This window comes from Marmota flaviventris, chromosome 1 (genome assembly GCF_047511675.1).
Source record: "Marmota flaviventris isolate mMarFla1 chromosome 1, mMarFla1.hap1, whole genome shotgun sequence".
NCBI lineage: Eukaryota > Metazoa > Chordata > Mammalia > Rodentia > Sciuridae > Marmota > Marmota flaviventris.
This window is the reverse complement of record NC_092498.1, coordinates 136850768-136876617: the sequence shown is the minus strand read 5'-3', so window position 1 is coordinate 136876617 and position 25850 is coordinate 136850768. Positions and strand designations below refer to the sequence as shown.

General features: G+C 56.8%; 1 protein-coding gene across 3 annotated transcripts; it reads left to right on the top strand.

Annotated features, from left to right (window-relative positions):
• Window positions 1–515: 515 nt before the first annotated feature.
• On the top strand, window positions 516–25710 carry Setd1b (SET domain containing 1B, histone lysine methyltransferase). Of its 3 annotated transcripts, none has more exons than XM_071616540.1 (18): window positions 516–702; window positions 1155–1342; window positions 1539–1637; window positions 2228–2498; window positions 4598–4710; window positions 5599–6831; window positions 10656–11477; window positions 11721–11801; window positions 12899–13160; window positions 13257–13630; window positions 13723–13813; window positions 14523–15044; window positions 16313–17575; window positions 18350–18516; window positions 20277–20408; window positions 20495–20614; window positions 20688–20825; window positions 23170–25710. In XM_071616540.1, the coding sequence occupies exons 2-18, from the start codon at window positions 1169–1171 to the stop codon at window positions 23341–23343; spliced, it is 6036 nt and encodes a 2011-aa protein (XP_071472641.1). In that variant the 5' UTR covers window positions 516–702; window positions 1155–1168; the 3' UTR covers window positions 23344–25710. The 3 variants fall into 3 exon arrangements, with proteins under 3 accessions (XP_071472641.1, XP_027804934.2, XP_071472652.1); XM_071616551.1 differs by lacking the exon at window positions 516–702 and adding an exon at window positions 976–1052; XM_027949133.2 differs by lacking the exon at window positions 11721–11801.
• The last annotated feature ends 140 nt before the right edge of the window (window positions 25711–25850 follow it).

Sequence of the window (25850 nt, the reverse complement as noted above, 5' to 3'; positions counted from 1 at the left end):
GCAACTTGTCTTAGGTCGACGTCTGCCTCCCCCCACGGCTCCCAGCGTCTAAACACACAATCGCCTCCCCCAAAACTCATCTTTTCTCCCCGAGTCCCCACGCGCCCACCTCCAGTCTTGGCAGTTTAGAAACAGTTTGGGAGGCCCGAGGCGCACGCCGTGGCAGCCGCGGCTCGGAGAGTAGCCCCAGCCGCGGGAGGTAGAGCCAAGGGAGACCCCCCTCCCCCGCCAGCCAAGCCCCCCACCTCAGTCCCAGCAGAATAAATAAATTAAAAGGCCTTCCCCCCCCGGGAGGGGGGAGGCAGTGTGGGAGCGCGCGAGTGAGGGGTGGGGGGCCGCTGGGGCCCGGGGCTTTGGCGGCGCAGCTGCCGCCACCGGGAGAGTGCCTGGGGAAGCGGCGAGGAAGGAGAGGGGAGGAGGAAGAGCAGGAGGAGGAGGAAGAGGAGGAGGGTGAGCGCTCGGGTCGGGCTCCTTAGCGGTGTATTGTGGGATGTGCGGCTACTGGGAGCCGAGCCTCCGCCGCCAGCCGCCTCCCGGGCAGCAGCAGCAGCAGCAGCAGCGGCGGCGGCAGCTCCGGGCCCGGCAGCCGCGGCGGCGGCGACCCCCCCTCCCGGCCCCCGGTCCGGCCGCCCCGGCCTCGGCTCCCGCGGGGGACACCATGTACTGGCTGGCGGCGCAGGGAGGCCGGCGTCCGGCGGGGATGTAAGCGCGGCTGGGGAGGGAGAGGCCGCGGGCAGCAGCCGGGCGGCGCGAGCCCCCGGCCCGAGCGGGCGGGCGGCGCCAGGCCTGCCGCGAGCCCCGCGCCCGAGCCGGGCCGAGCGGGCGAGCGAGCGCCACGCCGGGCGGCCGGGCGGGCACCATGGGCCGGAGTCCGAGTCCTCCGGGCGCCCCGGGCCCCGCCAGCCCGCACCAGGGGCCCCCGGGAGCCCCTCGCTGCCTCCCGGAGACGGTGGCCGAGCGGGCGGGCGCGTAATTCTCCCGGAAGGGTTATTCTCTCGCTCCATTCTCGTTTTGGGGGGAGCCAGCGAGACAGCTCCTTTCGGGGCGCGCTGGTAAGGTGGGAGGGGGTGGGGGCCGGCCGATCTGATTCTTTCGCGTGTGTGTAGAAGCGGCCGCCGCCGCGGCGGAGACGACAACAACTTGCTGGTTTTCAGGTTGGGTTAACGGCATGGAGAACAGTCACCCCCCCCCCCACCACCACCAGCAGCCCCCGCCGCAGCCCGGCCCTTCGGGCGAGAGGAGGAACCACCATTGGAGAAGTTACAAGTTGATGATTGACCCGGCTCTGAAAAAGGGGCATCATAAACTGTACCGCTACGATGGGCAGCATTTCAGCCTGGCGGTGAGTAGCCGGCGCGCCTCCCGCCGCCCCCACCGCCCCCAGGGGCCGAGCGGCCGGCACCCCGCTGCCCACCACCCGGCCAACTGTCAGCCGGGGCCCCACTCCTGGAGTTGGACCATGGCCTGGGGAAGGGGGTCTGCCTCTGCCCCTGGGGAGGGGACCAGCCCGCCCATTCCTCCCCCCATCCCCTCCGCAGATGTCCAGCAACCGCCCGGTGGAAATTGTCGAAGATCCCCGGGTCGTCGGGATCTGGACCAAAAACAAGGAGCTGGAGCTGTCGGTGCCCAAATTCAAGGTAGGACCCCTCCCCCTCCCTCCCCGAGTTCGAAAATAACGCCAGCCCTGACCAAGCCCAGCCGGATTCTGAGTTCCCGCCGTCCAGGGCTGGGAAGTTTTGGCGGGGAGGGGGAGTGGGGTGTCCCCCTCCCGGCCACTGTAAACAAAATAACACTCGGTGAAATTGTAATCACGGCGCTGATACAGTGTCCTGCACGCCCAGCTGGGGGCTCTGGGTCCCCACCTGGCTCCTGCCTACCCAGAGGCCTGGCCCCGGGACCCGCCCCCCTTCCCAGCCCAGTGACTTTGGGGGGACAACTTCCTAGTCCAAGGGGTCGCCCCTGACCGGTGAGCAAGGAGGGGAGGCCAGAATGGGGGGTGGGGAAAGAGAAACTGTTTCTTTTCCCCCTTTCCTTCCGAACCCAGAGGACTTCCACGTTCCAAACGATTTAATCCTCTGCTTCCCGGGCCCGCCCGCGTGCATTTTTTTTTTAATTTTTTTTAAATTTAACCCTTCGTTGTTTTTAAGCACTGGGGGAGTGGGAAATATTGTGTTTTTCCTTCGGTTTCAATGTTTTCCAAACTCCCTTCCCCCTCGGCCCCTGCCAGATCGATGAGTTCTACGTGGGCCCGGTGCCTCCTAAGCAGGTGACATTTGCCAAGCTGAATGATAACATCCGCGAAAACTTCCTGAGGGACATGTGCAAGAAGTATGGGGAGGTGGAGGAGGTGGAGATTTTGTACAACCCCAAGACCAAGAAGCACTTGGGCATTGCCAAGGTGGTCTTTGCCACAGTCAGGGGAGCCAAGGAGGCTGTTCAGCATTTGCACAGCACCTCGGTCATGGGCAACATCATCCACGTGGAGCTGGACACCAAAGGTTAGTGGGAGCCAGCTGGGGCCTGGGGGGCAGAGATGAAGGCTTCCTGTAGGCTTGACCCCTTTCACCAGCTTCCTCTACACTGTTGGGAAGCCTCTCATTCTTCCTTGGGATCCCTTCCCACAACTTTATATATATATGTATATATATATATTTGACCCCTCCTGAGAGTAGAGTCACATGGAGCTAAATGTGTTGTCTGTTGCTAAGAGACAGGCTATAATTTACCAAATGTGCTGGTTCTTGGCCACTGCACCCCTAGAGACTACCAAGAGGCTTCCCCACTGCTGACACCCCCCTTGTGGGCCCCTTTCAGAGTCTCGGTGGCCTGGGTTTAGCAGTCCCCAGTGTTGCTGCCTGTGTTAGGAGGAGGCATTTGTTTATTTGGTGTGTGTGTGTGGGAGAACTGAGGAAGAGCTGCTAAGGTACCTTTAAATACAGAAAAGAGAAGGTCCCTCAACTGAAAAGTGAATCCTTTAAGGATGGATACCTCCTCCCCCTTTACCCCTTCCCCTGAACCAATCTGAGCTAGAAGTGTTGTTTCATTGATAATGTTCCCGATAGGGCGAAGGGGGCGGGCTGCTCTGGGTGCTCAAGGGTTGACACTTTGTCTTCCCTCCTCTCTCTTAAAGAGACCGCAGCAACTTCGGAACAGAGTCCCGCTTGATTCACAGCCAGGCTGGGGAGCCACACCTCCCATCCCTGGGTTGCCTAGACTCCCCTGGATGCTGGCTGGAGGGTCTTACACGGCTCAGAGGGTGTCTCCCAAAGTTTGCCTGTGACCTCTCTAAGAAGTTCCCACCTATATGAAAGGAGGTGCCAGCTGCTCTGGGACCAGATAGCCCTGTTAGATCCCCAGCTCTCTGGGGCCACCTGGGAACCCTGCCTGGGAGGACTTAGGTGCAACAGCTCCGGGGGTTTTGTGAGCACAAGGTTTGGCAGGCATCTGAGTACACCAAACCAAAATAGGGAAATCTAAACCATTTTTGTTGTTGTTTTGATTTTAATAATTAATACATATTAATTGAGTCTAAGATCATGCTGGGTATTTTGACTACCCCATCCACAATTGCTGACCCTATTTCTAGATGTACCTCTCCTCAGGGTACAAGCCTGAGGTTTTCATCCAATCCACAGCCCCTCCCCTCGTTTCCCTGGCTCCTCAGTCTCTGGGTGGGCAGGGGCCTATGGACTTTACCCCCTTGGGTGGCTGCAGTCTGATTTCCCCTTGAGAATCAAGTCAGCAGTCTGTTCCCATCACTTAAGGAGTCAGGTCTCACCATAATTCTATTTCTGAAAAAAATAAAAGTAAAAATAAAGAGGGGGAAAGAAACGGCCTGCAGAGACTGCCACCTAAGTTTGTATTTCAAGAGAGACCAGCAAAGAGTAAAGTGTAGCTCAAGGAATGTGTCTCCTTTGCATATGCAGCCAGCTGCCTCTGAGGTTCTATAAATATCAGTAATCTGGGGCCCTGGTCTGTGAAGACCTCTTTGCTGAGGGGTGGAAAGTTCCTCATGGGGTCCAGTGGGGCTCGGTTGGACAGTACCCTGCAGAGTCTCCAAGCAAACTCTGGTCCTGGGTCCTCAGCTAGTGGAAGTCAGTGCAAAGTTCACAGTAATATGCTACTAGAATGTGTTTTGCAAACTTGCTTGTCACCTGGCCCCAGATAGTTAACAAAGTATCACATCTGTGTCACCGGACTTCCCCCATCCTTGCTATAAGCTCCGGGTGTTAAGTGGGAAGGTGAAAAAAGCAGGGGTGGGGGAGGAGGGTACTCTTTCTTTGGCACCATGGCCCAGGTAATGGGAAGGGACTTTGGCTGGGCTTGACAACTCTGAATTTGGAGGAGTCCTAGCCAGGGCATTAAATTCTGAGACTCAAGATAAGAAATATCAGTTTTGAAGCTTCATTGAACAGATGAGGATCTTGAGTGAGGTGCAAGGGGAGGGAGGATAGGAACTTGGTCAGGGGTCACGCAGCTTCCCCAGGCCTGGGATCCCAGACATACAGGACCCACAAGGATCCCAAATAGTTTAGAGACCTGTGGGGAGTGACCCATCCTAGAGCCTGGCTGAATGCCCCTGCCCTTTTCATCACAGGAGAAACCCGCATGCGCTTCTACGAACTGCTGGTTACCGGCCGATACACCCCCCAGACCCTCCCAGTGGGTGAGCTGGATGCTGTCTCTCCAATTGTGAATGAGACCCTACAGGTGGGTTTATCACAACCACTTCTCCCATCACCAGCTCCGTCATGTCCCCCCACCTCTGGAAGCTTTCAACTTCCTGATCAGACCCCCGCCTCAGCCCCCAGCTCACTATCACCAGTCTTGGAGACCAAGGCCTAGGAGGTAAATGAGCCTGCCACACCCACCACAGGTTCAGAGTGGGGTCTACAAGCCCCGTTTTTCCAAGCTCATTCAGTGCAGCTCCCCTGGGTTCGGCCTTGTTCCTGTGGCTTTGAGCCCACTAGGCCCCTCCCTCCAGCCCTCCCCCAGCACAGGTGGGGTCCACAGGCTTGGGGATGCTTTTCCACACCAATGCTCAAACACTGCTGTGCCCAAGGCCCTGGTGGGTGCTGCCTGCATCCCCCTCTATCTTTGTCCCCAGAAAACAGAGTTCAGGCCCTGTTTCCCTGACCCCCACCTCCTAGGACACTCACTGGGCCATCCCAGCTCCTCCCTTGGATCAGCCAGTGTGGTCAGGAGGGCAGAGCTCAGTCAGCCAGAGTGTCCTTCAGGTGCTTTCCCCATGTCACACTGTTTCAACCCACAGTGTGGGACAGAACCAAGCCCACAGCCACTCAATCCCCAAACCCTAGTTCTCAGTCATACTTCTGCCTAGAAGGTCCTCAGTGCCTGACAGCCGCCGACCGGAAGAACATCCCAGCCTATACCAAGATGGCAGGGTCTTCCTTTACTCTGCCTTTGGGAGTAGGAACAGTCCCCAAGATTTGCTAAGAATGAACAGAGTAACATTAAGACCCTCTTTCCTTGTGCCACAGAGCAACTTGGCTGTGGGTCCCAGCAGTCGGAATAAGAAAGGAAGCCTACCCTCCCGAGCCCACGCCAGATCTCACCTTTCTCCCTCTCTCTTCCCAGCTGTCAGATGCCCTGAAGCGCCTCAAGGATGGCAGCCTGTCTGCGGGCTGTGGCTCTGGCTCCTCCTCCGTCACCCCCAATAGTGGCGGGACCCCCTTCTCCCAGGACACGGCTTACTCCAGCTGCCGCCTGGACACGCCTAACTCCTATGGGCAGGGCACCCCACTCACACCGCGCCTGGGCACCCCCTTCTCGCAGGACTCCAGCTACTCCAGCCGCCAGCCCACACCCTCCTACCTCTTCGGCCCAGACCCCACAGCGACCTTCAAGGCTCGGCGCCACGAGAGCAAGTTCACCGATGCTTACAATCGCCGCCACGAGCATCATTATGTTCACAACTCTGCTGCAGTGGCTGCAGTGGCCGGGGCCGCAGCTCCCTTTCGGGGCTCCTCGGACCTCCCATTTGGGGCAGTTGGCAGCAGTGGGGGCAGCAGTGGCCCTCCCTTCAAGGCCCAACCGCAGGATTCAGCCACATTTGCCCACACTCCACCGCCTGCCCAAGCAGCCCCCACTCCTGGATTCAAGTCGGCCTTCTCTCCATACCAGACCCCAGCACCCCCTTTCCCCCCACCCCCCGAGGAGCCCACCACCACAGCCACCTTTGGGGCCCGTGACAGTGGGGAGTTCCGGAGGGCACCTGCACCTCCACCCCTGCCACCTGCTGAGCCTCTGGCCAAGGAGAAGCCAGGCACACCGCCTGGCCCGCCGCCCCCCGACACCAACAGCATGGAGCTAGGCGGCCGGCCGACCTTTGGTTGGAGTCCTGAGCCCTGTGACAGCCCTGGCACACCCACGCTGGAGTCATCCCCTGCGGGGCCTGAGAAGCCCCATGACAGCCTGGACTCGCGCATCGAGATGCTGCTGAAGGAGCAGCGCACTAAGCTGCCCTTCCTGCGGGAGCAGGACTCGGACGCCGAGCTGCAGATGGAGGGCAGCCCCATCTCCTCCTCCTCCTCCCAGCTCTCCCCACTGGCCCCCTTCGGCACCAACTCCCAGCCGGGCTTCCGCGGCCCCTCACCCCCGTCCTCACGCCCCTCCAGCACGGGCCTAGAGGACATCAGCCCCACGCCTCTGCCTGACTCCGATGAGGATGATGAGCTGGACGTGGGCCTGGGGCCTCGACCCCCACCTGAGCCAGGCCCCCCAGACCCTACTGGCTTTCTGGGCCAGTCAGCTGAGGTGGCCTTGGACCTGGCTGGAGACGGGACCCCGACCTCAGAGAAGATGGATGAGGTACCACCATGTCTGTCCATCTATCTGGGATTGATTTGTCTATCTCTGTCCCACTTTTTCTCCCCTTAAAACATTTAGGATAACTAGTTAAGACCTGGAAGCAAAAGGGTTAGGAGGCCAATGCCTTCCCCAATAGAGAAGCCAATATAACAGATTGAATTTAGAAAATAAAAAAAGGATGGGAAAAGCTCCAGAGACTGATCAAGCAGCTGGTTTGGCTCTGAGCTCCCTAGCAGCCAGGGAGAAAAGGAGAACATGGTTGAGTTCTGTTGCTCTCTTTATAAGGGGAGTTAAGAGTTTTCCATGAGATAAATTTTCCCCTGAGCTGCCTCCTGCCCCCTCTCTCCCATACTGGGAATTAAACCCAGGGGCACTGAGTTACATCCCCAGACCTTTTTATTTTTTATTTTGAGAGAGGGCCTTACTAAGTTGCTGAGGCTGGCTTTGAACTCTCAATCCTATAGGCGTGTGCCACTGTGCCCTGCTGACCTGAGCTGCTTTGATGGAGTTTGCAGAGACCTCTAGAGGGTGTGAGCTGTGATGATGGTTGTGCTGATGGCTGTGATGATGGAATTGAACCCAGGGCCTTGTGCATGTGAGGCAAGCGCTCTACCAACTGAGCTATATCCCCAGTCCCTAGGCCCCCCTCTTTGTTTTGCGGCTTAGGAATGCTCAGGGCTGGTCCTGATGCTCAGGCAGCGAGGAGAGGGACTAGCCAGGGTACTGTGCTGAGCCAGGCCAGTGGAAGCTCTGGAGTACTGTCTTTTACAGCCTGTGCCCTCTTAAGAGATGGGGAAGCCTGCGAGGCAGGTGAGTTTCCCTGTCTCCTGGCCTCTTCAAGGGAAGGAGTTAAAGACTGGTTTAGGGGACAGTAGCCAGAAGTGTGCATAGTTGACTGTCCCTGCTGTCTCCTCACTTCACCTTGGTCTCATTTGCCCAAACTTCCAGCCCCAGAAAGTTCCACCCAGGGGTTGGGGTGAGGGTGCTGCCAGGTTAGGAGAGGGTTTGGTCACCCTCCTGGACTTGGCTCCGCCCTCTCCTCTCCTGGTGGGGGCCCATGCCTTGGCCCTCCTAGACACCTGTCTTGGAGTTTGTGGGCCAGGCAGGCATGAGCAGCCAGGGGCACAGTCGGAGCTCTGTGCCCCTGTGGGCAGCAGGGAGGAGAGTCCCCCCTTCCTGGGCCCTTTGATGAGGCCAGTTTGGCTGCCTCAGGGAGGAACAGAGAGGAACTTGGCCTCCCCGGGAAGGGGCTGCAGGTGGCTGGGGCTCCAGGCAGTTCTGGGGAAGTGGTTTCTGGCAGTAAGTGGTCCAGGCAGGGGGAGTTGACAGGTGTGCAGAGGTGGAGAGCTGCTGGCCCTAACCCCTCCTTCTGGGCTGCCTGGAGCTGGGGCATTCGCCATGCTGACGAGCCGGTCCAAGGCTGAGAAGCCCAGAGTCACCAGTGGACAGGGTCTCCTCCACTGGGCTGCCTAAGGCAAGGAGAAAGTGAGGACCTGAGACCTGGAGTCTGGGGGGACTCTGGCGCCTGGGCACGGTTGAGCTCCAGGCTAGCCCTCGGGAGCCCCCTGCTGGCAGTGGGTAGAGCAGGATGGGGATCCTGGGGCTGGTGTGCTGTGTAGGAGAGCTAGGAGTGCTGTGCTCAGTCGCAGCCTAGGCTGGGGTTGAGGCTAGGGAGCAACCCAGAGGGGCCAGTGGGAGGGGAGGGTTCCTGCTTCCCAGAGGCTGCTGAAAAGCATGGGCTTCAGTTCTTAAACCTCGGCTCTGTCACTTACGGGTTATGTGACCTTGGAGAGGCACTTTCCCTCTCTGCATCTCAGTTTCATCATCTGTTAAATGGGCTGGTGAGAGCACCTGCCTCGTCTCAGATTGAGAGAACCCTGCTGCTAGGAAGCGGCCCCAGCCCAGCTCAGCCAAGGGGCTGGGCAAGGGCTGGAGTTCTGCTGGGGCTCCTGTGATTGGCTGGCTGCAGTGGCCTGGGTTAACCCTCTGTGTGCTGCTCTGGCCTGGCTCACCTGCTCACTGCTGCCCAGGACTGATGTCCTGGGGAGCTGTCTCCCGATATCTAGCCCAACCTGCCCGTCCTTTCCTCAAGTGCAAGGCTACTTTGAAGAGGGGGAGTGTGTGTGTGTGTGTGTGTGTGTGCGCGTGTCTGTGTGTGTGCGCGTGTCTGTGTGCGCGCATGTACGCGCGTACGTTTGTAGGGTGCCTAGTAAAATCCAGGGCTTCCTGCTTCTTATAGGTTTGGTATTTCCCTCCCTCCCATTTTCTTTGGAGGCCTGAACAGGCCTGACCTCTGGCTTTGCATCCTACACAGACTGCATCCCCTCAGCCTTCCGATGCATGCCTTCTTTCAGCCTATAGAAGCCCAAGCTGGGGGCTGGGGACATGGCTCAGCAGTCACTAGATCTGCAAGGCACTGGGTTCCATCCCCAGCCTAACCAAAAAAAAAAAAAAAAGCAAGTTCTGTTTCCTTTTCAGCCTGTTCATCCAAGCCAGGGCCTGAGCCACACAAGAGCCAGGGGTGGCCCCTCCCTCTCATCTCCACCCCTTCTCTAGCTTCTCACTCCACCTACACCAGGAGGAACCCAGTCTGGGGCCTCCCACTGGATCAAGCCTGTGCACTGGATCCTATAGTAAAGGGCCCTCCCTGGTCATCTGTGACCCCAATCATCCTTGCCCCCTCCCCCAATCCAGCCATTTCTGCATTCCAGCCATAGTCCCTGTGGGATGGGTGTCTGCAGGGTGGTCCTGGCCCTATTTCTGACAGACCATGCCCCTGCTGGGTCTGTTTCCTCACTTGTCTGGAGGGATCCTAGTGGGCCCCCAGGTCACAAGGTTCTTGGGCTCTTCTTCATATAAGAAGTGAGATGTGGGGGGGCCGGGGCTGTAACTCAGTGGTAGAGCACTTGCCTAGCACAAGTGAGGCCCTGGGTTCAATCCCCAGTACTGCAGGAGAAAAAAAGAATAGATGGGGAAGGGTGGAAGGTGCTCTCCACCCTGCAATGGGTGCATCCACAAAACTGGGTGCAGAGCACGATTCCTATTTACGAGTCCTTAATGCTGCGCTAAACCCACTCACTCACACACCCAAGCCTGGCTCACATGTCACCTTCTGCTCCAGACTCCTGGCCAGAGTGAGGACAGCAGTCTGACTGAGCCACTTCCTGGTTTGAATCCTGGCTTGTTTCTTACTGGCTGTGAAGCCTTGGGCAAGTTGCTTAAGCTCTCTGTGCCCCAATTTCCTCATTAGTAAAAATGTAACATTTACTTTGTAGGTTTGTTCTAAGGATTAACTGAGTTAATATATGTAAAGTTACCTGGCACATAGGAAGCACTACAGAAGTGTTAACTCTTAATATCACCTTCTCTGAATACACATTGAAACAATCCCTCAAATTGAAACAGAAGCTATTTCCCTCTGTCTGCCCCCACCCTACCCCTTTCCTTTTCTCCATGATGTACTTCCTGCCTTCATTCTGGCTGTCTTCTGAATTCTAGAAATTCAGTGCCACAAGAGCAAGATTTATGTGTTGCGTGGTCACCTTTGTGTGTGTCCCTGCGTAGCAGAGGTGCCTGGCAGGCAGGTGCTGGGCATGTGTTAAATGAGTGACTGCTCAGATCCCCATGGTAACCCCAAGAGGCAGGTGCTCTCCTGTCCTTTATGCACATGGAGAAACTAGGCTTGGAGAGGCTGAGTGACTTGGGAGAGGTCACACTGCTGGGAGCCCATGTTGCTGATCCATCTTGCCTTTGGATACTCAGGAGGCCTTTGGAGCTGCTTGGCCACCCTCCCCTGCTCACTGCCCTCTCTGCTCTCTCCGCAGGGCCAGCAGTCCTCAGGCGAGGACATGGAGATCTCGGACGACGAGATGCCCTCAGCCCCCATCACCAGTGCCGATTGCCCCAAGCCCATGGTGGTGACCGCAGGGGGAGCAGCTGTGGCAGGCCCCAATGTGCTGGCCCCTACCCTGCCGCTGCCCCCGCCACCCGGCTTCCCACCACTGCCCCCACCCCCACCCCCGCCCCAGCCCGGCTTCCCCATGCCCCCACCTCTGCCTCCACCCCCACCACCGCCACCACCAGCCCATCCTGCAGTGACCGTGCCCCCACCACCCCTGCCAGCGCCACCGCCTGGCGTCCCCCCGCCACCTATCCTGCCGCCCCTGCCGCCCTTTCCACCAGGGCTGTTTCCTGTGATGCAGGTGGATATGAGCCACGTGCTGGGCGGCCAGTGGGGTGGCATGCCCATGTCCTTCCAGATGCAAACGCAGATGCTGAGCCGTCTGATGACAGGCCAGGGCGCTTGTCCCTACCCACCTTTCATGGCCGCTGCAGCCGCTGCCGCTTCAGCTGGGCTACAGTTTGTCAACCTGCCGCCCTACCGGGGCCCCTTCTCCCTAAGCAGCAGTGGCCCAGGCCGTGGGCAGCCCTGGCCACCCCTGCCCAAGTTTGACCCGTCAGTGCCGCCACCAGGCTATGTGCCACGTCAGGAGGACCCGCACAAGGCCACAGTGGATGGCGTCCTACTGGTGGTGCTCAAGGAGCTGAAGGCCATCATGAAGCGTGACCTGAATCGCAAGATGGTGGAGGTGGTGGCTTTCCGGGCCTTTGACGAGTGGTGGGACAAGAAGGAGCGGATGGCCAAGGTGAGTAGGTGGGTGCAGAGCACCCCAGGTGGCCAGTGGGGGTGGGGCAGGAGCCTGGCCAGGTGCCCCCTTCTGCAAGGTGTGTGACAGATACACTGCCATCTGCATCCCTGTGTGGGGCGATGGACTGGTTGGCACTTGGAGAGGGCCACTGACTACTGTCAACAGTGCCCACTAGTCCACTCGCTCGATTAGATTGGTTGAAATGAAAGTGTGAATTGGGTTCCTCGTTCCCCTCACCAGACTTCAAGTGCTCAGCACTCTCACGTGCCCAATGGCCACCTCCTGGGACAGCACAGAGGCACCATGTGCCCAGCAGCACAGGTGGGCCACACCAAAGCACACTGGGCTTGGCTCCCGCCTTATCCTGGGTGGCCTTTGGTAGAGACCTGTCTTGGTGGGAGAGCTTTTCCTCTCTACGCAGTGGATGTCCTTGGTGATCTCATAGACCAGCAGTAACCGTTGCCGCTCCTCTTTTCCTCTCTTTTTAGAGATGGGGTCTGGCTATGCTGCCCAGGCTGGCCCCAAACTCCTGGGCTCAGGCGATGCCCCTACCCCAGCCTCCCAAGAAGCTAGGGCCATAGCTGCATGCTGTCATGCACAGCATCTCTCACTATCTTAAAATCCTCTCAGTCACTACCCTCAGGCCCAGTCCCCTCTACCCCCGTCCCCAGAGATGACCAGGGTTATCACTTTTGCTATCCCCCTCCCGCCAAGCACGCTTTGGGAAATGCTGCTGTGACTAAGAGCCTGCTCTCTGCAGTCCAGGTAAGCACACTTGTCAGAGCCCGTTCCTCATCTGTAAGATGGAACAGTAAAATGAGAACGAGCCACCTGACATCTCTGATGTCTGGTGCTTTGTGGTTCACCCTGATTACATTGGCCCTACCAGATGAGTCATAGTAACAGCTTCTAATAGCTACCAAGAACAATTTGAATGAAAGGAGCCACCATGCCTCGGTGACCTGCCCGATGTGAAGCTTTTAATATGGCTCATTTTAAAACGTCCCTCAAAGGCACAGCGTTTTGGAACTGCAGGGGCCAAGTAAAGTCCGTGGGTATTGTTTTTAATGCATTGGAAAAGAACAGAAAAATAAGGACAGTGTAAATCTTACTTATGAGACTTGCGTCCCCATGGTGTAGGTTACACACCTCCAGTGAGGATGTGTTGCTTTTGGAGTCTCGTCTCTAAATTTGGAGGCCTCTGTCCTGAGTAGCCCACCCTGCAGGTGAGGATGCGCAGGTCAGTGAGGCAGAGTGGGGCTCTGGTGCCTCCTGAGGAAGGTGAACTGCATGCCAGGAGTGCAGACAGGAGGCTCCCTGTCACCCGAGGCTGCTGTCACTGCCACTCAGGGAGTGGGCCTCTGGGGTCAGCAGCAATGTTCCAACCATGGCAATTCCCTGCTTCTCTCCCATCCCAGGCTTCGCTGACCCCTGTGAAGTCAGGCGAGCACAAGGACGAGGACCGGCCAAAGCCCAAGGACCGAATTGCCTCATGTCTGCTGGAGTCATGGGGCAAAGGCGAAGGCCTGGGCTATGAGGGCCTGGGCCTGGGCATTGGGCTGCGAGGGGCCATTCGCCTGCCTTCCTTCAAGGTCAAGAGGAAGGAGCCACCAGACACAGCATCATCTGGTGACCAGAAGCGCCTTCGGCCCTCAACCTCTGTGGATGAAGAAGACGAAGGTTTGCGCCTGGTCACCTCTAACTTCTTACTGGGGGCTGGGGTTCCCTTTGCCCCCATTTCCCCTTCCTGGCTGAGACTGTCCTCTCTTCCTACAGAGTCTGAGCGGGAGCGGGACCGAGACATGGCAGATGCCCCCTGCGAGCTGGCCAAGCGGGACCCCAAGGGTGTGGGCGTGCGGCGGCGGCCAGCTCGGCCACTGGAGCTGGACAGTGGCGGGGAGGAGGATGAGAAGGAGTCTTTGTCAGTGTCCTCGTCCTCGTCTGGGTCCTCATCCTCTGGGTCCTCCACCACTTCACCCTCATCCTCAGCCTCTGACAAGGAGGAGGAGCGGGAAAGCACTGAGGAGGAAGCCGAGGAGGAAGAAGCCGAGGAGGAAGCGGACGAGGAGGAGGAGGAAGAAGAGGAGGAGGAGGAGGGCGGCCCCCGGAGCCAGGTGTCCTGCTCTTCCAGCTCAAGCACATCTGAGAAGGTCTGCCTCGGGAGGCCTGCCTCGGGGTTCTAGGCCCGTCAGGTAGCCCCAGGCCACCTGCTTACCTGTCCTCATCCTTCCCTGTCCCCCAGGATGACGATGAGGACAGCGATGACACCGAGAATGAGGGTGAAGATGCAGCCCTGTCAGGAGCGAGTGAGGACGAAGGAGACTCAGAAGGCGGTGAGCAGGCCGAGCAGCATGGCCAGCCCTGGGCCCTCTTTGCAGAGGTGTTGAGGACCTGGCAGGGTGCAAGGAGCCCCCCAAAGAGTGCTTTGGGGCAGGAAAGCACGCTTTTGAAATCTGTACTCATCAGAGTGCACAACAGTGTTTTCTGATTCCACTCGTTGCAATAGCCAGAAGGCCGAGGCCGCAGAGCTGCAGGGAGAGCCTGGTGTCCAGGGCCAGGACTGCGTGCTGGTGGGTGGGCCAGGGAGGTGGCGAGAGTGTCGCACAGCTAGGCAGAGGAGGCATGGAACTGGGATTGCTCTCTTGAGTAATTATTTTTTAGTATCAGGGATGGAATGCAGAGGCTCACATATCCTAGGCAAGCAAGCTACCCCCCGCCCCAGCCTTTTTACTTTTATACTGGGACTGGGTCTTGCCAAGTTGCCCATGCTGGCCTTGAATTTGCAGGCCTTTCCTCAGCCTCCCAGGTGGCTGGGATTATAGGCGTGCACCTCCGTGCTCAGTGGGATTATTCGCTTTAAAATGAACAATTGGTTTTGTGTTATGTTTTTAAAAATGAAGTGTAGTTATCAACCCTGCTCCACACATGCCTGCCTGAGGCTGTGCTCAGCCAGATGCCCCCAGTTCGTGGCCTCTGGGGAGGCATCTGGCCCGGGGCAGGAGCACCACAGATCACCAGACTCTCCCTTTGTCGCACATCCAGAGGAGACGGTGAGCATTGCCACCTCCAAGGCAGAGGCAGAGTCATCCAGCGAGAGTTCTGAGTCTTCTGAGTTTGAATCAAGCTCCGAGTCCTCATCCTCGTCCTCGGAGGACGAAGAGGAGATGGTGGCAGGGCCAGAGGAAGAAGAGGAGGAGGAAGAGGTGGAGGAGGAGGAGGAGGAGGCAGTGGCAGTGGCAGTGGCAGATGAGAGCATGCCACCTGCAGGTGCTGAGGACTTTGAGCAGGACAAGGAGGAGGTGTCTCTGGCCCCAGGGGCATCTGCAGTGGAGCCGCTGGGCACAGAAGAAGAGGTGGACATTGAAGCTGAGGATGAAGCCCCCAAGGAGCAGACTCCTCTCCTGGAGGAGCCCCCCTTGCCTGTGGATGTTGAGGAGCTGGTCGGGTGCAAGGAGCCCCTGGAAGAGGCTAGCCTGAACCAGGAAGAGGCCATGTTGCTGTCTCCAGAGCCCCCTGCCAGGGAGATGGAAGCTCAGCCCCCAATGTCCCCTGAACATGTTCCAGGTACCACATGCAGCCTCCTGGGAGGGCAGTGGAGGAGGCAAGATGTCCTTGCTGTCAGAATCAGCCCAGGCTCCCTTCACAAGTCTCAGTTTCCTCTGAAATGGCATCAGCAGATGTATCTCCTTCATGGGGTCGCATGGGCTCATAATGAGATGAGGTGCCTGAATCAGGCACAGAACCATGAGGGACGAGCCCACCAGGGGCCAGGGCTGTTCTCTTCCATAGTACCAGGATTTCCCCTGTGGTTTAGTGCTTAGACCATTGGTCCTGTGAGTTGCTCCCAAAGGTAAGGTCATTTTAGTTCTAGGCAAGTGGGATGGCCTTGGGGTACGAGTCCAGGGAAAGGGGCTATGAGCTCTGCACCCTCCACTCCCTTGAGGGAGTTGCACAAAGCACATGAAAAGCTCTGATCACACCATCTGTAGAACTTCCTGCAATGGTGGAGATGCTGTCTTTGCGCTGACCAGTACCGTGGCCATCAGATGCAGTGTTGCTTACTGAGCTTCTGCAATGTGGCCAGAGCCACTGTGGAACCAGATGTGTGACGCTATTTAGTTTCAACATAGCCACTTGAGTTAATACCTGCCTTTACTCAGTCTTCAGGAAAGAAAACTGATGTATTTAGTTTAATGTATTTTGTTTTATTTACTTGCCCACAAACCACAGATCCTTGAATAGAGATTCGACATTAAGGTTCTATGGTCCCCAGTACTCTTTTAGGCATATAAAATACAAGAGTGGATCAGACAGACAAAAATACCTGTCCTCGTGGAGTTTATATTCTAGGGCAGGGTAAGAGGTGACAACAGACACATTAACCAGTGTGCTCTGTGACAGTAGGGAGGCATACCAGGGTTCCTTGCAGGCTCTGACAAGTCTTGCCGAGGAGACTTGTTAGATTTTGTTCCATCACAGAGCAAGTTTTCTTGGCCACAGGAACACAGTTTTTTTTGTTTGTGTTTTTGTGTGTTGCTGGGGTTGGAACCCAGGGCCTGTGCATGCTAGGCCAATGCTGCAGCCCAGTCCAGATTCATGGTCCTGAAGACACTGAAAGGCCAGCAACCATGTCTCCTATGTCTTCAACAAACCCCACCACCATTTAAATGAAGCACCCACTGTGTGCCTGGCTGGGGGCCAAGCGGTGTTTGGTTTAACTGCTCAGGAACCCTGGGCACTTAAGTATCCAGTGCGTAGTAGGGTGCGGGAACAATGTCCTGGGAGTTGTCTGGATCAAATAATGATGCTCTGGCTTTTGCTCTCCTCTGCAGAAGATCATCTGGAAGTGGAGCCCGAGCCCCCTCCAATGCTGTCCTTGCCTCTGCAGCCACCATTGCCGCCACCCCGGCCACCCCGGCCACCCAGCCCACCCCCAGAGCCTGAGACCCCAGAGCCCCTACACCCAACTGTCCCTCTGGAGCCTCCCCCTGAGGACCAGCCCCCACGTACTCCTGGCCTCTGTGGCAGCCTGGGCAAGTCTCAGAGTACGGAGACGGTGCCAGCCACACCAGGCGGGGAGCCCCCGCTATCAGGGGGCAGCAGCGGCCTGTCCCTGAGCTCCCCACAGGTGCCTGGCAGTCCCTTCTCCTACCCATCCCAGTCCCCAAGCTTGAGCAGCGGGGGCCTCCCACGGACACCTGGCCGGGACTTCAGCTTCACACCCACCTTCCCAGAGCCCAGCGGGCCCCTGCTCCTACCTGTCTGCCCGCTCCCGGCTGGCCGGCGAGATGAGCGCTCTGGCCCTCTGGCCTCCCCGGTGCTCTTGGAGACGGGCCTCCCTCTCCCCTTGCCCCTGCCCCTGCCCCTGCCCCTGGCATTGCCTGTCCCCGTGCTGAGGGCCCAGGCTCGGGCCCCTGCCCAGCTGCCACCTCTGCTGCCTGCCACCCTGGCCCCCTGCCCACCCCCCATCAAGAGGAAGCCGGGCCGGCCCCGGCGATCCCCACCATCTATGCTGTCCTTGGATGGACCCTTGGTGCGGCCACCAGCGGGGGCTGCCCTTGGAAGGGACCTTCTGCTCCTGCCAGGCCAGCCACAGACCCCCATCTTTCCCAGCACCCATGATCCCCGGGCTGTGACTCTGGACTTCCGGAACGCAGGGATCCCGGCCCCCCCTCCTCCCCTTCCTCCCCAGCCTCCTCCACCCCCACCTCCACCACCTGTTGAGCCTGCCAAGCTGCCCTTTAAGGAGCTAGACAACCAGTGGCCCTGTGAGGCCATCCCCCTAGGCCCTCGTGGGCGAGATGAAGTCACTGAGGAGTTCATGGAGCTGGCCAAGGTACGGGGGCCGTGGCGCCGGCCACCTAAGAAGCGCCATGAGGACCTGGTGGCCCCCTCCGCCTCGCCCGAGCTCTCTCCACCCCAGCCCCTCTTCCGGCCCCGCTCAGAGTTTGAGGAGATGACCATCTTATATGACATCTGGAACGGTGGCATTGACGAGGAGGACATCCGCTTCCTGTGTGTCACCTATGAGCGGCTGCTGCAGCAGGACAATGGCATGGACTGGCTCAACGACACACTCTGGGTCTACCATCCCTATATCCTGTGGGACGTAGCCGTCCATGTCTTTTAGGACTTCCTCACCACCCTCTGGGCCCCTCCCAGTCTGTAGCAATCATCAGTGCCCATGAAGCCAAGGGCACTGGCCACTCCTGCCCCAGGTAGTGCCTGTGCTGGCACCGTGCCAGGTTCCCAACTGAATCATCCTTGGTGCTCTGTGGCCCACCTCATCCCCAGAGTTGGTGGGGATGAGACTGTAGAACTTAGCAGTGGCAGTGGACACCAACTGTGTGTCCACTCCTCCTGGTGCCTCCCCATCTAATCCCCACGACCCAGCGAGGCCAAGGCAGTCGGCCTTCCACTTCCTAGGTGAAGAAACTGAGGCTCAGGGAGATGAGGTGATGTGCCCCAAGTCACTAGCTACAAAGTTGCAGAACTGGGACTTGAACTCGGGCAAGTCTGGCTCTGGAATCGAGCTGCTGGCCCCAATGCCTCATTGGAACTCTCTAGGGCTGGAGCTGTCAGTATCCCTGCTGTTCCAGACGAGTGAACCTTCACCCTGCCTCAGAGACCCTGCTAAGTATATGGCATCATTCACACCAGTGTACAGGGGAGACTGAGGCAGGGTACTTCCTGAACATACCCAGGGCGTGGCCATCAGAGCTGGCGCTGTGTCCGGGGGTAGCTGGTGGGCAGCTGAGATAGGTATAGACACCCCCGCGAGATGGGTCTGGGGTTAGGAAGGCTGGACCTGCTGGGACAGGCCTCCTGAGGGGCTCTCTGAGAATGTATGACCCTTGACCCACACCCACCCACCAGCCTCTCTTCAGCTAAGAAAAAGAAACGCGATGATGGCATCCGTGAGCACGTGACAGGCTGTGCCCGCAGCGAGGGCTTCTACACCATTGACAAGAAGGACAAGCTCAGATACCTCAACAGTAGCCGCGCCAGCACCGATGAGCCCCCTGCAGACACCCAGGTACTGGCACCAGGGAGCCCCCTTTGGCGCCTCAGGTGGGGCCATCCTGCAAGGGTTGCTGGTATGCAGACTGCGCCTCACCTGCCTGCTGGGGGCGGTGCCGAGGGGTGGGCGTGGCCTGTGGGCAGTGGAGAGCTTCCAAAGGGTTTTAATCAGGGACACGAGCAGAATTACACTTCCAGAGGTTAATTCATTCCCATTTTTTAAATGTTGACAGTACTAGGGATTGAACACAAGGGCTACCACTGAGCTACACTCCAGCCCTTTTTATTTTGAGACAGGGTCTAAGTTGTTGAGGTTGGCCTAGAACTTGTGATCCTCCTCCCTCAGCCTCCCCAGCAGCTGGACTTTCAGATGTGACCCAGCTCATCTCTTTTTTAATTCAGCAAATATTCCTTAGCTTCTGCTGAGTAGCAGGCACTGAGTGAGGGACTAAACGAGTGGACAATCCATTTCCTCATGGTATTTATATTTTAGTGGGATGGGGAGGAAATACGTGAGCAATAATTATGTGCTTCCAGGCAGAGCAAATGCTACGGAGAAGACAGGAGAGGAAGTTAGGGATTGGCAAGTTGGGAGGGTTCAGAGAAGGTCACATTTGAACCAGACCTGAGTGAAGTGAGGGGACCAGCTATGTGGAACAGAGAGAGGTCACAGAGAAGTAGAAAGACTGCAACAGAAAGTTGAGACAGGAGAGAGGCTCACAAGTCCAGGAGGTTGTGCATAAAGCAGGATGTGCAAAGGTCCTAAGGCAGGGGGAGCTCAGCAGCGTAAGTGGGACAGCTGTGGCTAGAGAGGTAGGGAACAGGTTGTCAGGGCCCTGGGGTCTGGGTTGACAAATTTAGACTTGTATTTTGTCAACTGGCAACCTGGGGGGTGTTGAGAGAGGTGGGGTCTTGCGGATCTCTCTGTGATGGTTGAAGCTCATGTGGGCTGCTGTGCAGAGATCCGGGGAGCTGCCAATACAGTTGCTGCAGTTTTGGGCCAGACATGAGGGTGGGTTGGACTCAGGGGGCCACAAGGGGAAGAGAAGATGTGTTTGAGGTTGGTCAGGAAGTCAGATGGACAGAATTGGGCCTGGATTGGGGATTGGAAAGGAAGAAATTGGTTGGGCAGCTGAGGGTCTGGCTTGCAGCTTGGGCTGGATGCCAAGCCTGAGGTGGGCATGCAGATGGCACCTTCACTTTGGGACAACCTCAGTGTGGGGTTTGTGGGACACCAGGAAGGGAAGTGTAGCAGACAGTATAGACACCCAGGTAAGCAGCAGAGCTTGGGATCAGGGCTTCTGGTCTGGGATCCAAACAGCTGTCATCAGGATGGAGCAGGTTTTCTAAGAGCGTGCAGGAGGAGGGAGCCGGCCTGGCAGCTCGGGGTTCAGGGGTGCGGCAGAGGCCGAGACAGGCAAGGAGGGAGCTGTGTGGGACACTGGGGGCCTTGCTGGGGTTCTCAGGGGTTAGGGCAGACACCTCGTATACTACAAAACTTAGCTGAGGTCAGGAAAAGTGGCAAAGGTTGAAGTGAAGTTGTGATGTTGTTTTTAAGATAGGAGAAACTTGAACACATACAGATGCTGATGGGAAGGAGGAGGCAGAGAGCCTGATGATTAGGGGTGGACAGGCCAGAGGAAGGAACCTGGGGAGTGGGGACAACAAAGAAGCAGAGCTTAGGGTGGGGCTGCCTCAGGTCCCAGGATGTGGGCTGCCCACCGAGCCCCAGCAGCCAAGTCCTGGGCTGACCTGTGTCTGTGCTGCGCTTGGCAGGGCATGAGCATCCCGGCGCAGCCTCATGCCTCCACTCGGGCAGGCTCGGAGCGGCGTTCAGAGCAGCGCCGCCTGTTGTCCTCCTTCACTGGCAGCTGTGACAGCGACCTACTCAAGTTCAACCAGCTCAAGGTGAGGCTGGGCCCCACCCAGGGCAGCTGGGGCTGAGGCAGGACCTGAGGCCAGAGCCTCACCCCTCCTCTCACTCCCTCCCCCAGTTCCGGAAGAAAAAACTCAAATTCTGCAAGAGCCACATTCATGACTGGGGCCTGTTTGCCATGGAACCCATTGCGGCTGATGAGATGGTCATCGAGTATGTGGGCCAGAACATCCGCCAGGTAGGTGCTGCCTGGCAGGATGGGTAAATGGTGGGCCCCGGGTCCACCCAGACTGACATCCTTTTGTGGCCAGGTGATCGCAGACATGCGGGAGAAACGGTATGAGGACGAGGGCATCGGCAGCAGCTACATGTTCCGAGTAGACCACGACACCATCATTGATGCCACCAAGTGCGGCAACTTTGCACGCTTCATTAACCACAGTTGCAATGTGAGTGTCCAATAAGGGGTGTCTGTGCCCAACCGAAGTGCTGGGCACCTAGGAGTCCCAAGCACAGGAATCACCTCAGCTTCCTTTCACACTTAGGTCAACTGGGGGTGTGGGGAGCTGTGGCCTGTAGGAGGCACTTTTCTCATCCAAGCCTCAGTGTCTCATCAGTAAAATGAGCGCAGTGAGACTTGTGTTGCTGTGTGAGGACTAATGGTGCTCAAGAAATGGTTGGTTCACTGGGCGTGGTGGCACATGCCTGTAATCCCAGCACCTTGGGAGGCTGAGGTAGGAGGATTGCAAGTTTGAGACCAGCCTCAGCAACTTAGCAAGACCCTGTCTCAAAATAAAAGGGGCTGGGGATGTAGCTCAGTGGTAGAAACCCCAGTGGGTTCAATCCCTACTCAAAAAGAAAGAGAAAGGCTAGTTCAGTTCTGTGTGTTCTGGGATCGCTCCTCTGTCTGGGGCCTTTTCTGTGGCTCTGTTGGCTCCGCGCAGCCCTAGAGGCTCATGCTCTGGACAGAGTCTCCCAAAAGAACTGTCTTTTTTTTTTTTTTATTGTACTGGGATTGGAACTCAGGGCCTCACACATGCCAGACAAGTGCTCCACCTCTGAGCTACGTCCTAGTCCCAGAACTTTCCACAGTGGTGTGACATCGACCGCACTGTCCTCTGGTGTGGGCCAGCTGTGTGTGGTTGGAGCACTTGAGTGGCCGGTGCAACTGAGAAACTGAGTTTCAATTTTGTTTAGTCCTATCGAGCCTAACAGTAGACAGTGCTCGGGACTGGGTAGGGAGTGCGGCCCCAGCTCCCCTCAGCAGCAGGCTGGCCCAGGCTGCTGTGGCAGTGCTGCCTAGTGAGCTGCCCCGGGACAGCTGCTCCACGTCTCACTGCCTCAGTTCCTTCATCTGTGAACAGGGACTGTGACAGTCCCTTCTTATGTAGGCTGTTGGGAGAGTCCAGTGTGCTACTGCATGTGGCCCGTGGAAAGTGCTGACAGTGACGAGTCCTCTGCGTGTACTGGCCCTCCTGATGGTGCTTTAACCGCCGTTGGGCTGGAGGGGCCAATAGAGCCTTTTCTGTGACTGTCCTGTGAGAGCTGAGGGATAAGGGGACATCGCCTTATGTAGGGCAACATGTGGCCAGCGGCCCTGGGGCGGGCATGTGGAAAACACCTGTTTGAGGGGCAGCAAGGGGACAGTGGGTAGAGGAGGGAGAGAGGACAAGGGGGAAGGTCTATATGCCGGGTCACAGGCTTGTTGGTTGAACTGAGGAGTTTCTCTAGAAGCCAAATCGGGTCCTGAGTTCAATCTGTAGCACACAGAAAAAAGGCCTAGCAGGCCACTAGAGGATATGGAGCCATGGGGTGACAGAATCTGCCATCCCTTGGGAAAACTGTCCCTGGCTGCCGATTCTGTGAGTGGCAGCAAGGGCTGTTGTGTCCAGGTGAGCAGTGAGTGGTGATGGGAGCCCAACTGTGACTGGTGGCATCAGGGACAGGGAGCAACAGGGAGCAGCAGTCAAGACTCCAGAGGTCATTAGGCAACAGAATCCCCTAGACGTGGTGGAAGGGCACTGATGGAGGACACCAGGAGCTGGGTGCTCAGGGGCCAGAGCAGGAGCCCATCAGGAATCAGCTATGAGCCAATGCATGTGCCCTGAGCAGGTAGCTGGGTTTCCGACTGTGGATGGAGGCTGGCATGCCTCTTCCATAAAGGGTCAGGTGGTCAATATTCTTGTCTTTGAGCCCCAAACGACCTCTGTAGCAGGCTTAGCTGCACCCTTGTAACAATAGCAACCATGGGTGATAAGCAAATGATGGGTGAGTGTGGCTGTGTGCCAATAAAGGTTTATTCACAAAAAAAAAAAAAAACAGGTAGCTGAGGCCTATAGTTTGCTGACCTTGTTTAGAGCTCAGAAAAGTAAGGCCTGGTCATGTTTATAATCCCAGCAACCAGGAAGCTGAGACAGGAGGATCACAAGTTCAAGGTCAACCTGGGCAATTTAGCAAGACCCCTGTCTCAGAATTTAAAAATTAATAAATAAATAAAACAGGGCTTGGGATGTAGCTCTGTGGTAGAGCACCCCTGGGTTCAATCCCTAATGTCCCACACATAAAAGAAGTAGTGAGGCCTGGGCCAGAGAGATTTTTAGGAGTTGCCTATAGCACAAATGGAAAAGGAAGTAGAAGCTCATCGTCATCATTATCATTTTTATTTACTATCAGGGGCAAGGGGTTCCTGTCACCCAGAGAGGGGGAGGGCTGAGCCTGGAGCAGCTGGCCCATGGGCAGGGACATACTGGGTTTGAGAGGCTGGGGGCCTCACCGTGCTGCCCCTCCCTACAGCCCAACTGCTACGCCAAGGTGATCACGGTAGAGTCACAGAAGAAGATCGTCATCTACTCCAAGCAGCACATCAACGTGAACGAGGAGATCACCTACGACTACAAGTTCCCCATCGAGGACGTCAAGATCCCTTGCCTCTGTGGCTCGGAGAACTGCCGGGGGACCCTCAACTAGGCCCCCCAGCGCCAAACTCGAAGGATGTTCGCTGCCACCTGGGCCGGACCCCAGGCCCCCGGGCCGGCCCCTCCCGCCCCATTTCAGGTGCTGTCCCTCGCCCCTGCGGCCATCAGGGCCTGGCGCCCCCAACACTACCCCAGGACCCGCCCGCAGCTCCAGCCCCGCAGCGGGAAAGGGCTTCTCTGTCTTTCCATCGTGTCTCTCTCATTGTTGAAGAAATGCTCCTTTCCAGATGTGCGTTTAGCCAGACGCCATTTCTGTCTCCCTCGGTGTCCCCGTCCCCGTGGCTCTCTTGTGCTCCTTCCCACCCCATCCTCAGCCTCTCCCGTCAATTTGCTGCTATGTGGTTTTGTCTTCTTTTTATTTCCCTCCCTGTCATAAGAAAAGACATTTTAACCGTTGAAATGTGAAGGCAGAACAGAGAGGGGGGACCCGGTGGGGCCAGAGGCCTCCAGGACGAAGGGTCCCTGCACCCTCTGGGCAGACCGGGCCAGGTGCTGGGGGGAAGGGCCGGGCTAGTCGCCTTGACCTCGACACTACAATGCCGAAAGGCCCCCTCTCTGCCAGTGAACGCAGTGAGGAGACCCCACCTCTTCCCCTGAGCTGCTCCCCAGTCTGTCCCTTCCCTGGGGCCTGGGAGAGCCAAGCTGGTCCCAGGCAGGAAGGTCCCCTGGGCACTCCCTGCCCCCCAAATCCTTGGGGCTCAATGTTTACTTTCTCATTCGGATGCCAGCAATGAGGGGGCTTCCCTGGGGCCCAGCGTGGGGGGCACTGGCAAGGGGGGGTCTCCACTCTCCACTGCCCTCAACCCGTGCAGGCTAAGGGGGCTCCCAGGGCAGGGGTCTCCCTCCACCATTACGGGCTGTCTGACCGTATGCATGTGGCATTTTTCGTTCATAAGCTTCACCCGCAGCCCAGCCCACATCCACCTCCCCGCCTCCCACCCCTGGCCACCCCTCAAGGCCAGAGCATATTTATTTTCGGAGTGAGCAGGTTATTTCTCCCAGAGAAAGAAAAATCTTGGGAAAGATTTTAAAACTCGGATCTAAGTCTTTGACAGTGGGTTTTTTTTTTTTCCTTTTTACCCTTTCTCCCCCTCCCTTCTCATCCTTTTCAGGGTTTATTTCCATGAATTTTTTTTTTTCTAGTGCGTGTATAAAATCAAAACGAAGGGAAAAAAATAGGTTTTTGAAGTTCAGAACCAACTTTGTATATAGACTGCCATAAAGGACTTTTTCTCGGGAACTTGTTTCTTGTAGAAACATGTGGGAAGACTTTTGCTCATTTCTTTGTACTTCCAAAAAAAAAAAAAAAAAGACACGAATGCAAGTCCCCTGCCCCCTGGAAAGCAGAGCAGGCGTGTAAATAATCTCTGGAACTGACTGTTGTGACCCAGGTGCTCACCAAGGGGAGCGCTGGGTGGGAGCCGCGCCCACCGCGGCCCAGGCTGCCAGCCTCTGGTATCTCAGCTTGTGTCAAGCTTGTTATCATGTAAATTCTGTACAAAGAATTGTTATTTTTCTCTTTTTTGTTGTTGTGGTTTTGTTGTGTGTGTGTGTGTGTGTGTGTGTGTGGTTTCTTTTTTTTTAATTTCTTCACCGCAGGCCCTCTGTTTGAGACTGTACCCACCGGTTCCAAGGTCAAGGAAATCGATGGCATTAAGACAGGGGGGCACCTGGACACAGCGGCGACCTTCTCTTCTGTTTGCAGTTTTCTGCCTAATGGTGCAACCGAGGAAATATTTATTTTTCACATGAGGAAATGTGTAGTTTGTAGAGAGAGCCGATTTAAGTTACTTGTGCAGCCCCCAAGGGGCTGCCTCCATTCTCCCCTCCGCCTCCATAAAAGAAAAGTGGGGGATGTGAGGAATCCAGGGAGGGCCCACCTCGGCCCTTGCTGTGCCTCCCCTCGCCCAGCAAGGAGGCTGTGTTAATGCTTGGCCAGCCTTGACCAATGGCGAGGGACTGGGCCCCCATCTTCCCCAGGACCCCCGCCCCACCCCAGGATGCTTTGCAATAATCCACATGTGTGTTGGCCCATTTTTCTCTCAAAGCCTTTGTTTTCATTGAACAGATTCTCTGCTTTTGAAGTGTTGGGGGTTTCTGCTTTTTTTTTCTTTTTCTCTGCCTTCTCCCCTCTTTCTTCTTTCCCTCCCCCCGCAAAGAGAATAAGTTTTAGAGATGTTTGTACGTATAGACTCTGTCATCCATCAGTATGTAACTTGTTTTGAAGAGAAGTGTTTCCGTTGTGGGTGTGTCTTGCTGTAAATATTTGTTCATATTTTTGTGAATTCAATACTATGTACCATTGTATTATAGTAACTTTTATAAAGCAAACCATAAATATACTGACTTTTCTTACAGATACGCCGTCTCTCTTGCTCTCCTCTCTCTCCCTATCCTCCTCATTTTTTTTCTATCTGTTGGGAGTACACCCTGCTCACAAGGAGGGCAGGCTGGCCAGTAACTGGAGGAGGGTATGGTGTGGTTCATTCAGACCATCGT